General features: G+C 35.7%; 1 protein-coding gene across 6 annotated transcripts in view; it reads right to left on the bottom strand.

The window, feature by feature from the left end:
• AGTPBP1 (ATP/GTP binding carboxypeptidase 1) overlaps positions 1–15,550 on the bottom strand; it is a 164,401-nt gene that overhangs the window by 30,512 nt on the left and 118,339 nt on the right. For all 6 annotated transcript variants that reach the window (XM_058695567.1, XM_058695566.1, XM_058695563.1 and 3 more), the window contains one exon: positions 3,528–3,615. In XM_058695567.1, the coding sequence (XP_058551550.1) occupies positions 3,528–3,615 (88 nt within the window). The remainder of the gene's footprint in view (positions 1–3,527; positions 3,616–15,550) is intronic.

The raw sequence follows: 15,550 nt of genomic DNA, 5'->3' as shown, positions 1-15,550 counted from the left end.
CAATACCTAAATTCACTATCAATCTTAAGGCTACAAAAAAAAAAAAAAAAAAAAGAAAGAACCAGACATGATATGTTTCCGGACATAAGGCAATAGGAATTCTCGGCACCATCTATGAAGTATTCTTGCCAAAATCAAACCTGAAGTTGATCAAGCTTCTAAATCTAACTACTAGTTTATAGGAAATCAGTGAGATAGAAGAATTCATTTTCACCACAGGCATGCAATCAGCAAAACCCCAAATGTGGAAACTCTGGCATGACAGATGACCCAGTTTCTCCAACAAATAAAGGAGAAATAACAGAAAAAAAAAAGGAGGGGGGACCTAATGTTGAAACAAACAAACAAACAAACAAACAAACCTGCTGAAACTCTAAAACAACACTTATGAGACAATTGGGGAAGTCTGAACAATGACTGGGTATTTTATTGTATTAGAGAATATTCTTAAGTGTGATAAAAGCATTATGGTTAGACTGTCTTTAAAAAATCTCTAAGAGATATGGGGTGCCTGGATGGCTCAGTTGGTTAAGCATCTGACCTCGGCTCAGGTCATGATCTCACTGTTCCTGACTTTGAGCCCTACATCAGGCCCTCTGCTGTCAGCTCAGAGCCCGCTTGGATCCCCTCCCCTCTCTCTGCCCTTCCCCTACTTGCACTCACGTGCTCTCTCTCAAAAATAACAAAAAATTAAAAAAAAAAATCTCTAGGGGCACATGGGTGGTTCAGTCAGATTTAGCATATGACTGTGGCTCAAGTACTTATCTCGTGGTTCATGAGTTCGAGCCCCACACTGGGCTCTGTGCTGACAGCTCAGAGCCTGGAGCCTGCTTTGGATTCTGTGTCTCCCTCTCTCTCTGCCCCTCTCCCACTCACTGTTTGAAGTATTTATGGATAAATATGATATCTGGAAATGCTTTTAAAAATTCAGTGTGGGGTGCCTGGGTGGCTCACTCAGTTGAGCAGCTGACTCTTGATTTTGGCTCAGGTCACGATCTCACAGTTTTTGAGATAGAGCCCCGCATCAGGCTCTGCAATGAGCATGGAGCCTGCTTAAGATTCTCGCTCTCTCTGTCCCTCTCCCCAGCTTGCGCTCCCTCTAAAATTAAAAAAAAAAAAAAAAAAAAAAAATCTTTATTAAAAAAAATTCAGTGTGGAGGTAGGAATGAAAGTATTCCTAAAGCAAAGCTAAACATGTATTGATAACGGTCGAAACTGGGTGATGAATACATTATCCTATTGCTTACTCTTACAAATGTTTGAAGATTTCCATAATAAAAAGTTTTTAAAACTACACATTACTTTCCAGACTTTAAGTATCACTGACATTTGATGGCCTAAAGATTGTCTAGCAACCAACCTAATCTCTAAAATTTCAGATCATCTTCTATTATTTAAGTCATGAACTGAAGAAAATCCATGACCAACAATTAGATTTACTTGCACACACATAAACATGAACGGTATTTTCAAACCAGTATAGTCTTCATTCACTTAGCCACTATATCTTGAATACTCAATGACAAGGTGCTGTGGGCTGACAAAAACACAAAAACAAGTTCCAGGGCTAGTCCTTGCCAACTCTTTTCCCCCAAAAGTTTAACATCTAATCAGAGAGGTATCGATAACACATTAGAGCTATATATTTTATAAGTTACATTCTCTTATATACTGGTGGAAGTCCTTTTACTCTCATTTTTTTTAATTTTTTTTTTCCAACGTTTTTTATTTATTTTTGGGACAGAGAGAGACAGAGCATGAACGGGGGAGGGGCAGAGAGAGAGGGAGACACAGAATCGGAAACAGGCTCCAGGCTCCGAGCCATCAGCCCAGAGCCTGACACGGGGCTCGAACTCACGGACCGCGAGATCGTGACCTGGCTGAAGTCGGACGCTTAACCGACTGCACCACCCAGGCGCCCCATTTTTACTCTCATTTTGCAAATGAAACAAACAAGCATCCAAGCACTTAGCTCACGTGAAAAGTTAAGACACATGCAAAAATAGTAGATTTTATCTTCACTATCTGGATTTCAGGCTTCAGGAAAGCAAGTAGCGCTTCCTGCACAGAAAACAGTTAATAGGCATCTGTTGAATTGACCTGAATTCCAGTTCCAGATCTGGAAGTAGCCAAAAGAAAAAACAAAAACTAAACAAATGAAAATCTTCGCCATCCCCCTTACACAGAACAGAACCACCACCTGTCATGTTACAACCATTCACTTGATAATGTGGAAAAGAAAAACATTCATTGACTGATTATTTCTATTCCAACTTTATGAGAAAGAGATAAATAAGAGTATTTTTATGTTAGCCTAGCAGTAAAAGAAATATGAAATTTATACAAGTACAGATGAAATGCATATAATCTTACATTTCTATCCCTCATTTACTATTGATTTTGCTAATACAAGTAAGGGGGAAATCCTACTGAGATGAATTCCAAGGAACACTGTCTTTCTCAGAAAGTAATAGCACTTAAGATGCAGGTTTTTCTAAAACCTAGAGTCAGAAATCTTCTGATTTCTGAAGGAATATTAGTGCTACTTAAACCCACGATAAAAATTCAAAATCCACTAAACAAAAATGTCAGGATTAAGATTAATAACAGAGAAAACACAGGGAGGTCAAATGAATTCAGCGGAGGAAGTTATCTAGAAATATATTACATGCAGAAACAGTAAAAATGAGAAGCAAAGTATATGATAATCCCAGATTACTTAGATGTGAAGTTGCAGAATAATCCAATCATTCCACTGAAGCAGTAAGTGATTTCGAGCACTGATTTCTTTTTTTTTTTTTAATTTTTCAACGTTTTTTATTTATTTTTGGGACAGAGAGAGACAGAGCATGAACAGGGGAGGGGCAGAGAGAGAGGGAGACACAGAATCGGAAACAGGCTCCAGGCTCCGAGCCATCAGCCCAGAGCCCGACGCGGGGCTCGAACTCACGGACCGCGAGATCGTGACCTGGCTGAAGTCGGACGCTTAACCGACTGCGCCACCCAGGCGCCCCTCGAGCACTGATTTCTAACTTGATTAAGTAGATGACCTATTTGAGGTCAAATTGAACTGTATAAATTGATGTAAGGTAACTATGGAATATACCTCCAGGTAGAATATTCTGGAAATTAAGATGAGGTAAATATTTGTATGCAGAAAAGAATTATACTTAATATCATCAGAACAACAAAAAGCCACTGCAAATTATTTCCTAGAATTCCTAATTTCCGTTTAGTCAATGAAGTTTACATGGCTTAAAAGCTAAGAAAGTTGAGGACACATAGCTACCTAACTGGTGGAGACAAGATTTGGATTAAGTCTGTCTATAGGACAGATTTTATTTCTACTAAATTTACCACCTCAATGAATCTCAAATTTTAAAGGACTCTGTTAGAGATAACAGTAAAGTATATCACCACAGTTCAAATAATGCAATAATGACTCTAGTTTCTAATCTTTAAACTGAAACAGAATGAAGTTAAGATCCCCTTCTGTCAGCTGATGTCAATATTCTTAGAATACTTACTTGTAATAACAAATGTCGGTTCCCACACGAATCCACCATGGTCTGGCATTTAATGCTTCTTGAACCGAATACATGAGTGGTTGCATACCTTTGACAGAGAGATTTAAAAAAAAAAAGAAGAAGAAGAAGAAGAAAAAGAAACAAAGAAAGAAAAAAAAATTCTTTTCAGAGCTTCTGAGTTAAAAATTAATCATTCCATTATAGAAAGCACCAAATGTTCAGGAAAGCTAAAAGAAAATACATTTCAGTTTTTAGTATATATAAAAAAATATGAGATATTTCTTTACAATCTCCTAAATCAATCAATGATATGCTTTTAATCCCAATTTACCTAAAATCGGATTTCAACTTTAGTGAGAAATCATTAAGCTTTTTTCTATTACCTTTTCTATATTAGATTAAAAATGGTAAGTAAAATGTATTCCTTGGAACAAGTCAAAGCGTCAAAAATATATGAAGAAACAGTATTTGATTATACTTCTAACTCTCCAGGGACCCCCGTCTACACTGAGGTTAAGGGAGAAAATGCCACCAACATGTTAAGATTGTTTTCTTCTTCAAACTTCTCCACACAAATATGTGCTTATAGGAAGGAAAATGTAAAGGGACTATTAGCAAAAATAGGATTAAATATATAGCATATTTTCTTGGGTAGTTTCAGAAATATATTCTACATATAAACTTTAATATTATCCAATTTCATAAAATCGTGCACTAGGCTTCTAACTAGAACTAATGAAATTCATATGTTAAGTTTAGAAATGTTGACAAATTTTACGGAGATCTGATTTGACTTTCCTTATATTCTAACTTAAAGATAGAACCATTTTTTTTTTCATTTTCCTGCTACAGAACCATTTTGTTAAATTTAGCTCTGAGTATTTTAATTAGTGTTTCATAGTCTCTTGGGTTTTGTACATATGTAAATCATATAATTTGTAACTTAAAGTATTTGGCCTCCTCTTTTAGTATTTGTATCAGTCACTTCATTTTCTACTTTTACTGTATTAGAAAAATGATACAACCTTACAAGTGATTCTGCATATAGAAGAACACAACTCTGTCTTGTTCCTAATTTTAATCAAAATGTTTTACCACTTGATACAATATTTGCCAATTTTTTTTTGCATATCAACTGTATCATGTTTAATAAAAAGAGGTAACATTGAATAATCTCTATGTGCTAGACACTGCTCTAAGCATTTTTACATGTGTTAATTCATTAAATACTCACAACAACCCTCTGTGGCAGGTGCTATTATTACTCCCATAAGTGGAGTAGTTTCTTTCATAATTCTTATTACACTTGTTTTAATTTATTTTATCAAATGCCTTTTCAGCATCCACTAATAGAATCACATGGCTTTTCTCCTTTAATCTGTTGACAGAATATGTTGATAGGTTTCCTATGGCTAACTATCTTTGCACTGCAAGAAAATGCTATTCTTTTACTAGCATATAATTATATTAGCTAAAATCTTATTTAGAATTTTTGTATCTAGGGGTACCTGGGTGGCTCAGGCAGTTAAGCGTCCGACTTTGGCTCAGGCGTGATCTCAGTGTTCATGGGTTCAAGCCCCACTTCGAGTTCTATGCCCGCATCTCAGAACCTGAAGCCTGGTTCGGATTCTGTGGCTCTCTTTTTCTCTGCCCCTCCCATGCTCACACGCTGTCTCTCTCAAAAGTAAATAAACATTTAAAAAAATAGAATTTGTATATCTAAAAACTGGTCTTTTTAAAAATTACCTTTAAAAATTATCAGTATAAGACTATACTAGCTTCAGAAAAATATACTGAGAAGCTATCCATTATTGATTGGAATAAGCAGCAGTACAATCTATTCTTTAAAAGGTAAATATAATTCAGCTGAAATGCCATCTCGATAAGGTGACTAATACTTTTTAAATTTCCTTTTAAAAAGTTATAGTCTGTTCAGACTCTCTACTTTTTTTAAAGTTTATTTTGAGAGACAGTGCACAGCGTGCAAGCAGGAAAGGGGCAGAGAAAGAAGGAGAGACAGGATCCCAGGCAGGCTCCACACTCTTATCCCAGGAACCTTGAGATATGACCTGAGCTGAAATCAAAAAGTCAGACACTTGACCGACTGAGCCACCCAGATAACCCCAGAATCTCTACTTATTACTCAATTCTGGCATATTTTATTTTATTTCTATCATTATTTTCAGCATTTAAAAAAATTCATTCTCTTCCTTTTGGTTTATTTTCTTGTTTTTCTACTATCTTGAGTACTTAGTTCACTTACTTTCAGTCTTTTTTATTATAAATAATGCAAGTTATTAAATGCTTTCCCGCCAGCTCCCAGCTTAGCTAGGTCACGTAAGTCTATAAAGTGTCCTCTTGTGAAGGACTTTCTACGTCAGAGTTGTTCAATTGAACTTCCTACCAGAACGGAAATGTTCTGTACCTGCAACATCCAAGTTGGCAGCGGCCTGCCACACGTGGCTAGTAAGGGCAGGAGATGAGCCCAGTACCACCAAAAAGTAGAATTTTTAATTTTAAATTAACTTAACTTAGCCATATGTGTGTGCTAGTCACTACCATACTGGACAGCATGGTTCTACAGGATTTGTAACACCAATTTTAAATTTCAGAGGCTTTTTGTTTTTGTTTTTTTAAGGAAGAACTTTACATCTCCAAGTACCCATTTTTTGTTCAACATTTTGTTGATTTCCATTAGTATTTTAAATCACAATGAAATCTGTAAAATCTCTGAGCTTTTTAGTCACCCATAAGTTTTGTCTGTAACAAAAAAAGTTAAAAATTTTTAAATGTTTCATGAACATAAGGAAGATACCTTCTTGTGCTCCTTCTATAAAGCAGACCTTTTAAGGTGAAAAACAACAGTACTTACATCCAGATTCTGTAAATATAGCTCATTGCACAGCCAAAGTGCATTACCCACACACTCCCAAATAAAGTATTTCCAGGGTCTAGTTCAAATGGATTCTTTCATACACTTCATCAAACACTCCAACTCATGTGACATTCTATGTCACTCACATTTGTAATGTGACTTTTTTGCAGTTCTTCTGTTTTATCCTTCCGTTGGAGAAGATACACAGGCCTTCTGCCCCATGTCCCTAACATGTCTCAGTTTCATAATCATATTATGTCACACTATTTCTTGAAACCCATTTCAATTTTTTTAAGGCATAAGTCCAGGATCCCACCAACTTCCAGTTCTAACATGGATAAGATGATTTCCCGAAATGCTCCTCAACTTTCCTCCTGTTAACACTGGAATCCCAGATTAGCTCCACCATTTCCTCCTGTTAACACTGGAATCCCAGATTAGCTCCACCACTTCCTCCTGTTAACACTGGAATCCCAGATTAGCTCCACCATTTCTCCCACTTCCCATCTTACATCTCACTCTGTTGGCTGCAACACATCTTCAAATATGCTCTCAAGCTGGAATCCCAATGAATCCCAAAATCAAGCTTGTTGACTATATTATTCAAATTTTCTATATTGTTATTTGTGTTTTGTCTTCTTGATATGTTAAATTCTGAAAGGGGTATTTTAAATTCTCACAACGACTGTCTTCTAATCAAGTTGTATTTCTTGGAGCTTTTGTTCAATCTCTACAAATGCTCTATGGTTATGGTCGTTGCTGTGCTGTATAAAGGTTTGTGTTCTGCACAGCAAAAGAAATCATCGACAAAATGAAAATGCAACCTACTAAGTGGAAGAAAACACGTGCAAATCATGTATTTGATAAGCGGTTAGTATCTAAAATATATAAAGAACTCCTACAACTCAATAGAAAAAATAATCTGATTAAAAAATGGACAGCCATTAAATAGAAGGAAATCTTGCCATCTGCAATAACATGGATGGACCTTGAGGGCATCATGCTAACTGAACTAAGTCAGACAAAGACAAATACCAAAATACCATATGATCTCACATGTAGAACCTAAAAAAAAAAAAAAAAAAAAAAATCTCATAGAAACAGAGAACAGATTGGTAAGGTAAGAATAAAAGTGGGGGTGGGCAAAATGGGTGAAAGTGGTCAAAAGGTAAAAACTGCCAGTTATAAAATAAGTAAGTCCTGGGGATGTAATGCACAGCATAGGGACTATAGTTAATATACAAATACTATATTTCATACCTGAAAGTTGCTAAGACAGTAGCTCTTAAAAGTTCTCATCTCAAGAAAAACAAATTCATAACTATGTGGCAATAGATGCTAACTAAACTTCTCAAAGGGATCATTTCACAATATATACCAATATTGAAGCATTAGGTTATACATCTGAAATTAATAGGTTATATGTTAATTATACCTCAATTTAAAAAATGTTTGTGATTATTCTACATCTTCAAGAACTGCAACTTATAAATACACAGTATCTATTTAGTGCTTTTGATCCTGATTTTTTCTTTGTCTGGATGGGAATGTAAATTGGTGACACCTTTACAGACAACAGGCACGAAGGCCCTTCAAAAATCAAAAATGTAAATACCATATGACCTGGCAATTCCACTTCTGGCATTAATATTACCACTTTTGCTATATTTTATTTGCATTTTCCTAGTTTATCTCTGCCCAATCATTCATTTTCAACTTTTCTTTGTCATTTAATTAATACCCTCCTCACCCCCACCACTGTGTAACTTTTTTAGGACATTTCAACTCGTAATTAGTGATGACAGACATACATTTCATGTCATTCCTTCCATCTTATTTTCTTTCTACTATTTCATGGGTTTTCTTCTTCTACTTCTTTGCTTTCTTATTATTACTGGCTTGGTTGATTTCTCCACATTTTTTTCTCCATTATTGGAAGCTTTCTGTTGTACTCTTCAATTCACTTCCCATCCTCATCATTATGATTAATTGGTATTTCTCTGATACTGTATCAATAACTAAGCAATCCCATCAAGATAAGTTAACCTTCACGTCTCCCATATCACCCCCTTTAGAACATTTTTACTTTTGACAGATTTTATAAATTTCAAGACTTCTACCTTGAGATCTTTTTCCTCATTTATTTTTCTCACAGAGGGTTCAGGGATAATATAATTCTGAATTCTACATACACAAAGTGTATGGCAGTGACAAACAAATGACACACTTCGCAAAAGACATTTGGCTGTCCTCTAGCTTCCTGTGCCACCGATGAGAAGTCCGACACTAATCCACCCTTCTCACGTGCAGAACAACACAGTGATTAAGAGCATGCAGTCTGCAACCAGACTACCTGGATTTGAATTCCAACCTCACCACCTACCAGATGCGTGATCCTGGGCAGATTACTAAAGCACTGATGCCCTCTTTTTCTCTTCTGTAAAATGGATTCTGTTGTATGGATTAAGAGTACCACATGTGTTAGCACTTAGAACAAGGCCCAGCACACGGTAAATACTCAATAAACGTTAGCTGCTGTAATATTAACATTATTTATGTAACCAGTTCTTTTAAAGTGGAAGTATGTTAAGATTTTCTCTTTATATTTGAAACTCAAGTATTTCACTGGTACATACAACAGATTCCTATCTTCTTTATTTCTTCCTAGGAATCACTGAGCCATTTTAATCTGAAACTTCAAACTCCCCCAGGGGCTCCTAGGTGGCTCAGTGGGTTAAGCGTCAGACTGTTGATTTTGGTTCAGGTCAAGATCCAAGGTCATGGGATCTATGCGTGGAACATGCTTAAGATTCTCTCTCTCGGGGCACCTGGGTGGCTCAGTTAAGTGTCCAACTCTTGATTTCGGCTCAGGTCATGATCTCCAGATTCAAGTCCCATATGGGGCTCTGTACTGACAACGCGGAGCCCGCTTGGGATTCTGTCTCCTGTCTCCTTCTCTCTCTCTGCCCTTCCCCCACTAGCGCTCACTCATGCGTGCTCTATCTCTCAAAATAAAAATAATGACTCTCTCTCCTCTGTCCCTCTCCCCAGCTCACCCTCTCTTTCTAAAAAGAAAAAAAAAGCGGGGGGGGGGGGGAGGGGGGCGGGGAGAAGAAACTTCAAACTCCTCCAGATACACAAAACTCATAATAATGGTTGACTACAGTAAGGTTCCAGCTGAAGTCAAGGGCACATTAGATTTATTGAAGTGTTCTAATTTTATAAAAGACAATGTATTCTATTACTTTTTAAATGATAGTTAATTATGATCACAATGGAAGAGTGACATTTTAAAATTCCAACTATCATAAAAACCATTTGAACCAAAGAGGTTGCCCTACTAAGAATCAATCAAATGAGGTAACTCAGACTGAATATACCACAATCTACTCGACCTGACATTTTGGCTATATTTGAGTAATTGATATTGTCATTAGCCAAAGGATAAACCTTTATATACATAAAAAACATGCCAAGAACTGTCAATCTTGTCACTTGAATACAGACCACCAAAATATTAAATTGCCATGGTGACGGCAAAATCCAATGGCAGTGGCTTCTAACAATATCTAAGTGAAAGCCAAAGTCACATTGAGTAGATGCTAAATGACAAGTACAGATACAAAAAAAGACAAGGTGTTTTAGTCCCTATTCATCAAATGTATGATGAACCACAGATTCATGAAATTTTCAAGTTGAAGCTAATACCCTCATTTAACAAGGAAGGGGGACAAAAAAAGTTTAAAATGGAACTTGAATAACCTACAGCCACCTATCACAAGTTGCATACGTTATCTGGACTGAATGACTCTATGGAGAAAAAAATGCATGCTTATCATATGGCTAGTACAACAATAGAGATTTATACTAAAAATAGGAAGATCAGATTGTTGGTCTAGGAGATAATGGTAGCCACTTGAGTCTGCATCCCTACACACATCCTTACCACCAAAAAGTAAATAAACAAATTCAACAAGCAGCACAAATAAAACCCAGGCTTTCATCACTACTAGAACACGGACTATAAAAACTTTAAATCACCTGTTAAAAATGGGGAAAGATACACCAGGAAAATGGAAACAAAGTAGGAGTTGAAATCCTGAGATCAAAGTAGATTTCAGGCCAAAAAATAATAAATGAGACAAAGAAGGAACTTTATAAAGTGATCATTCACAGTAAAATATAATAATAACCAATATCTATGTACCAGATAAGACCAATCTCCTAAGTAAAGCAGAAATTACAGAATACAGAAGACAGAAACATACTATCGATAGTAGACTAACACATCACTCTAGGTACACCACAAACCAAATGAACAAAAATGAAGAAATGTATACAGAAGATCTAAAGAACATAATAAGGCAAATCTTAAATACGGAACACTGTATCCTTATATATACACAGAATATGTATACCTTCTTTTAAGACCACGTGAGATAGTCACAAAAAAATGATCACATATTAGATCAAAAGGAAATGTCAGAAGTTCCATAAAAGAGAAATACTAACCAACAAAACTGTCTAACCACCATGTAATAAAACTAGAAACTAAAAATAAAATTAACACTTGGGGCACCTGGATGGCTCAGTCAGTTAAGCATCTGATTTTTGATACAGGCTCAAGTCATGGTCTCACTGTTGTGAAATCAAGCCCCGAGTCGGGCTCCACACTCGAGCCTGCTGGGGATTCTTTGTCCCTCTCACTCTGTCCCTCCCCCATTCGCATGTGGGCACTCTCTCTCTCTCTCTCAAAATAAATGAATAAACATTAAAAAATAATACTAATAAAACAAAATGAACACAAACAGGGAGGACACACATGCAGGGGGGTAGGAAGAAAGGCTGAATGAAGTGAGGAGGACATCTGCCCAAAAAGGCAGAAGATTGTAACATACACTGGAATTGATCAGGATTAAATATATTAAGGATAAGGGAAGCTCACATTCTCCATGTTGAAGGACGTTGTAAATATAGGTTAAAGAAAAAAAACCACACAGAATAAAGCCTGTGGAATTGAAGGTATCAGTGTGACCTCATAGAGACTGTGTGGGGGTGTATACACATAACACATACACACAAATATAAACATATATATACATATAGAGAAACCACTACAAACGAAAATTTCTATATAAGTACTTATACACACATACAGTCCTCAGCTCTGTCTACTAAGAGGTCCAATAACAATGTACACACTATGCACACAGACCTTGGTTTTTAAGTACCATTCACCACTAAAACAAGCCGGGGATCTTCCAAGAAATGATTGATACCAGGCTGGGGCAGGAAAAGGCAAGATGCGCCTTGAATATGTATGCCGAAAAAGCAAGGATGCCCATACAGAATGATAGGGATGTGTCCAAAGGACACCGAAGCCAGTATGAAAAGGATCCCACTGGCCAAATATTGGGCAATTTGAGCATAAAAATAAATAATGAGAGAAACAAATTACAACCTACTAAGTAAAACAGGAACCCAATCTGGATTTATATTAACATAGTAAAATCTGATGAGGAAAAGATATTTACATAGTTTCAAAGTACTTCCACCTAAAATACTTTATTAACTATAAAGAGAAAAAGGGTAACTTTATAGTGGAAAGGCTAGCAGACTCCAACTTAATCAAGTGATAAAATTATTATCATCAGTAATGGGACAAACAAAATCTGGGATGTCACCAGAGTACAACATCACTTCTATAATATTCCTGCCAAAGATACCTAACTTGAATGGAGTCACGAGGAACAAGAGACAACTCCAAGTCAAGAACTACTCTACGGAATAGGAGTTCTATAATTTTCAAAAGTGTCAGGTCATGTATGTTAAGGCCTGTAAAACTGTTCCTGACTTAAAGAGTGTAGAACCTGACAACTAAATACACATGGTTTTAGCGGAATTCTCTTGCTATTATAAGGATATTATTGAGAAAATGGGTGAAACTCAAATGAAGAGTCTATGGATTAGACAGGATTCACAAATCAATTATTTCCTGACGTTGGTGGTTATATATATATTTAAAAAATGCCACTGTTTATAGAAAATATACTAAAAGTATTGTAGGGTGATGAGGTATCATTTCAGATCCTCAACATCTGGAGTCAGGGTGTAACTTTTCCGTGAATTTGAAATTATTTCAAAATAAAATATTTAGAAATAGTTGATCTTATATTAAACTAGAATCTTCTTGACATATATTTTGTGCATGTTCATTTTATATTCCTAATGGGATCTTCATAGTTCATCCATCCATTGCCTCATTCACTTAACAAATGTTTACTAAACATCTGTTAAACGCCATAGTGTAAACATGGCAGTCAGCAACAGTGACACTGTCCCTGATCACATGGAATGTATAAACAAGGGGGAGGGGGCAGGAAAGAGATTAATAAGCTACACTTATAAACAACATAAAACTGTTATGAGCACTCCAAAGGGAAAAATTACAAGGAACATTTATCCAGGAGATTCATCCAGCCTGAGGAGTCAGGGAAGACTTCCTTAGTCAAGAGATAGCTCAGCTCAACTTCCAAGTATGGAATTAACTAACGAGGGCAAGGTGGGAATGCTACAGACTAGACTCTAAAATTCCATTTTGCTGCCTGATTCCACACATGTTCAATTTATGTAAGGAGATGGTTAAAAATCTTCATGTATCTGGGAGACATGGCTAAGGGGAGGAGCAGGGAGAAGGAAGGGTTAGGGGGTAGGATGAGAAAAAGAGTGCAGAAGTGCCAGGGAGGGAGCTTGCCAAGGAAAGTTCCAAGTTACTAAAATGCAAGACTGCCATCTAGTGGTAATTTGAGCAAACCCCTTTCAATTAATGGGGGGGTGTGTGGAGAAAGAAATGGATTACAACAGATGTGACATTATTATACAGTGATATAAATTCTCAAATAAAATTCACAAATAAGATCATTCACTTGTGAGAAAACTATTTAACAGAATCACCTAAAATATCCCCAGGAAAAGGGCAATTTAAGAAACAAAAACAATAGTAATTCTGCCCCTTTTGGGGGCACTGTCAAAGAATAAGCCATCTTTGGACATATTTGCTTCGAACCCAACACTAAAACCCCAAACCAATCCAAAAAAAAGATGTCCCAATCAAAAAAAAGAAAAGAAATAAAATTAATTAAAACTAATATTACTTCTGAATTTCAGTCATGGATGGCAATTAAACAAATCCTTTCAGCTGAACAAGATTCTACTGCAAATATTTTGTCATCAGTACCATCCCTGAAGTGAATTCAAAATTCAACCCGATGACAACATCAACTACATAGCTAGTTGCGATTTCTTAAACTGCTGAATTCCAGCTTACTAAAATATTAGTCCCTTCTTTCTACTGATGTTAAGACAACCAAGATTTCCTTTATGTTGTACTAAACAAACCTAACGACAGAGTTTCACTTAAAAAAATTATATCTGCCTAAGAGCTCATTTCACAGCTATAACCAACTTCCTAGTTAAATACTTACAAGTATATGGCAATAAAAAGAAATCACAAGAGATCACTTCTTGTCAGAATTTGGGAGAAATCTCTACTAAACTTAAGGCAGATGGAACAGGACTGAGAAAATCCAATGCAGAATATGCCTCATGCTCTATTTTTTTATATACATATTTTGGATTTCCACAATGAAACAAGTGTTGCACTACACCTTAAATAGTAACAGACAGAACAATCAAGAAGCACAAAAATAGCGTAAAAATCTAAATGTATCAATTACAAAAAGAATTTTAAGTTAAAAGCATGTTAAAGACAAGGGTCAAACAATAAAATGCAACCTCTATTTATAAGAAACAAAGATGTATCAAGCAAATTTAAACCAAAACATTGTAAAAATAGAATTCAAGGTTAAATATACTGAAGTATGACTATTTTATACTGTTAAATGGTATATACAAAATAAATATGGAAAAGTTATAAACTGTGTGCCAAATAATGCTGCTTAAACAGAAAAAAATATATATGTTTTCGTAAATGAGGACTGGACAGAAGCACAACAGAACTGAAAGACAATTTTTTTAAGTCTTAGGCAGATAGGGTAAAAAATAAATAAGGACACCAAAAGCTGAATAAATGGATTTATAACACTAAACTAACAATGTATATGAAATTATGCTTCCAGCAGAGAATATATATTATTTTCCAAGTGCCCATGAAAACAAAAACTGACCAGATAGGAAGCTTAAAAAACTGTTCCAAATCATAAATTTTATATGTATGTGAACAAGATTCATTAAAACCTGAAAGTAATGAGAAAAATTTTAATCAAAATAATCTAACCAACCACGAATATAACAAATGTCTTCCAAAATAATTCTTGCATCAAAAAGGATACCAACACTACATACAATTAGAGGCAACCTACAAAACAACAAGGAGTCTTAATATTAAAATCCAGAGGGGAAGGGGATACAAAATAAGTTATAATTAAGAGCAAATTCAAGCCCTAAATGCTTGATCATCAAACAAAAATAAATTTAGGTAAACAAACTAGAAGTTAAAAAGAAGAAAAAAATCAAACTGCAGAGAGGAAAAGAGAAAAGTTAATTTTAAAACTTTTAAAGGAAATAAGGAATAAAACCAAGAGCTAGGTTTTTAAAACACTAAATTATGTCTTAAGCACACACGCAAGGGAACGAAGCAAGAGAACAGGCAGCACACACAGTGCAGACATCATACAGAAATCCCTGCTAGTGAATTCTGAAAATCTAAATGTCATTTATATAATAAAAGGTAAATCATCACGACTGCCACAATAAGAAATAGAAAACTAGACTACACCAAGTCACAGAAATCTGAAGAAGTTATCCAGACTCTCCTCCCACCGAAAAAGGAATACGCAGACAGTTCTAGAGGTGCGTTCTTTCCGAATTTCATGAAGACATGTATATGCTATTTAAGCTGTTCCAGAACACAGGGTGGGGAAATAAAAGCTTTTTTATTTAAGTGTTCAAAGTTAGCATCAGCTTGTTTGCAAAACTGGCCAAAGACAACCCTCCAAAAAAGAAACGGACTTGTCTAACTTACAACCAATGATGTAAAGCCTTTAAACAAAATACTAACAAACCAAAAATAGTTGTATATTAAAAGATTAACTCCCATGGCAAAGTGGATTTATTTCTGAAACCCAAG

This window comes from Neofelis nebulosa, chromosome 12 (genome assembly GCF_028018385.1).
Source record: "Neofelis nebulosa isolate mNeoNeb1 chromosome 12, mNeoNeb1.pri, whole genome shotgun sequence".
In the NCBI taxonomy this organism is placed as follows: domain Eukaryota; kingdom Metazoa; phylum Chordata; class Mammalia; order Carnivora; family Felidae; genus Neofelis; species Neofelis nebulosa.
The sequence above is the reverse complement of the archived record's forward strand: the minus strand, read 5'-3'. Positions and strand labels throughout refer to the sequence as shown.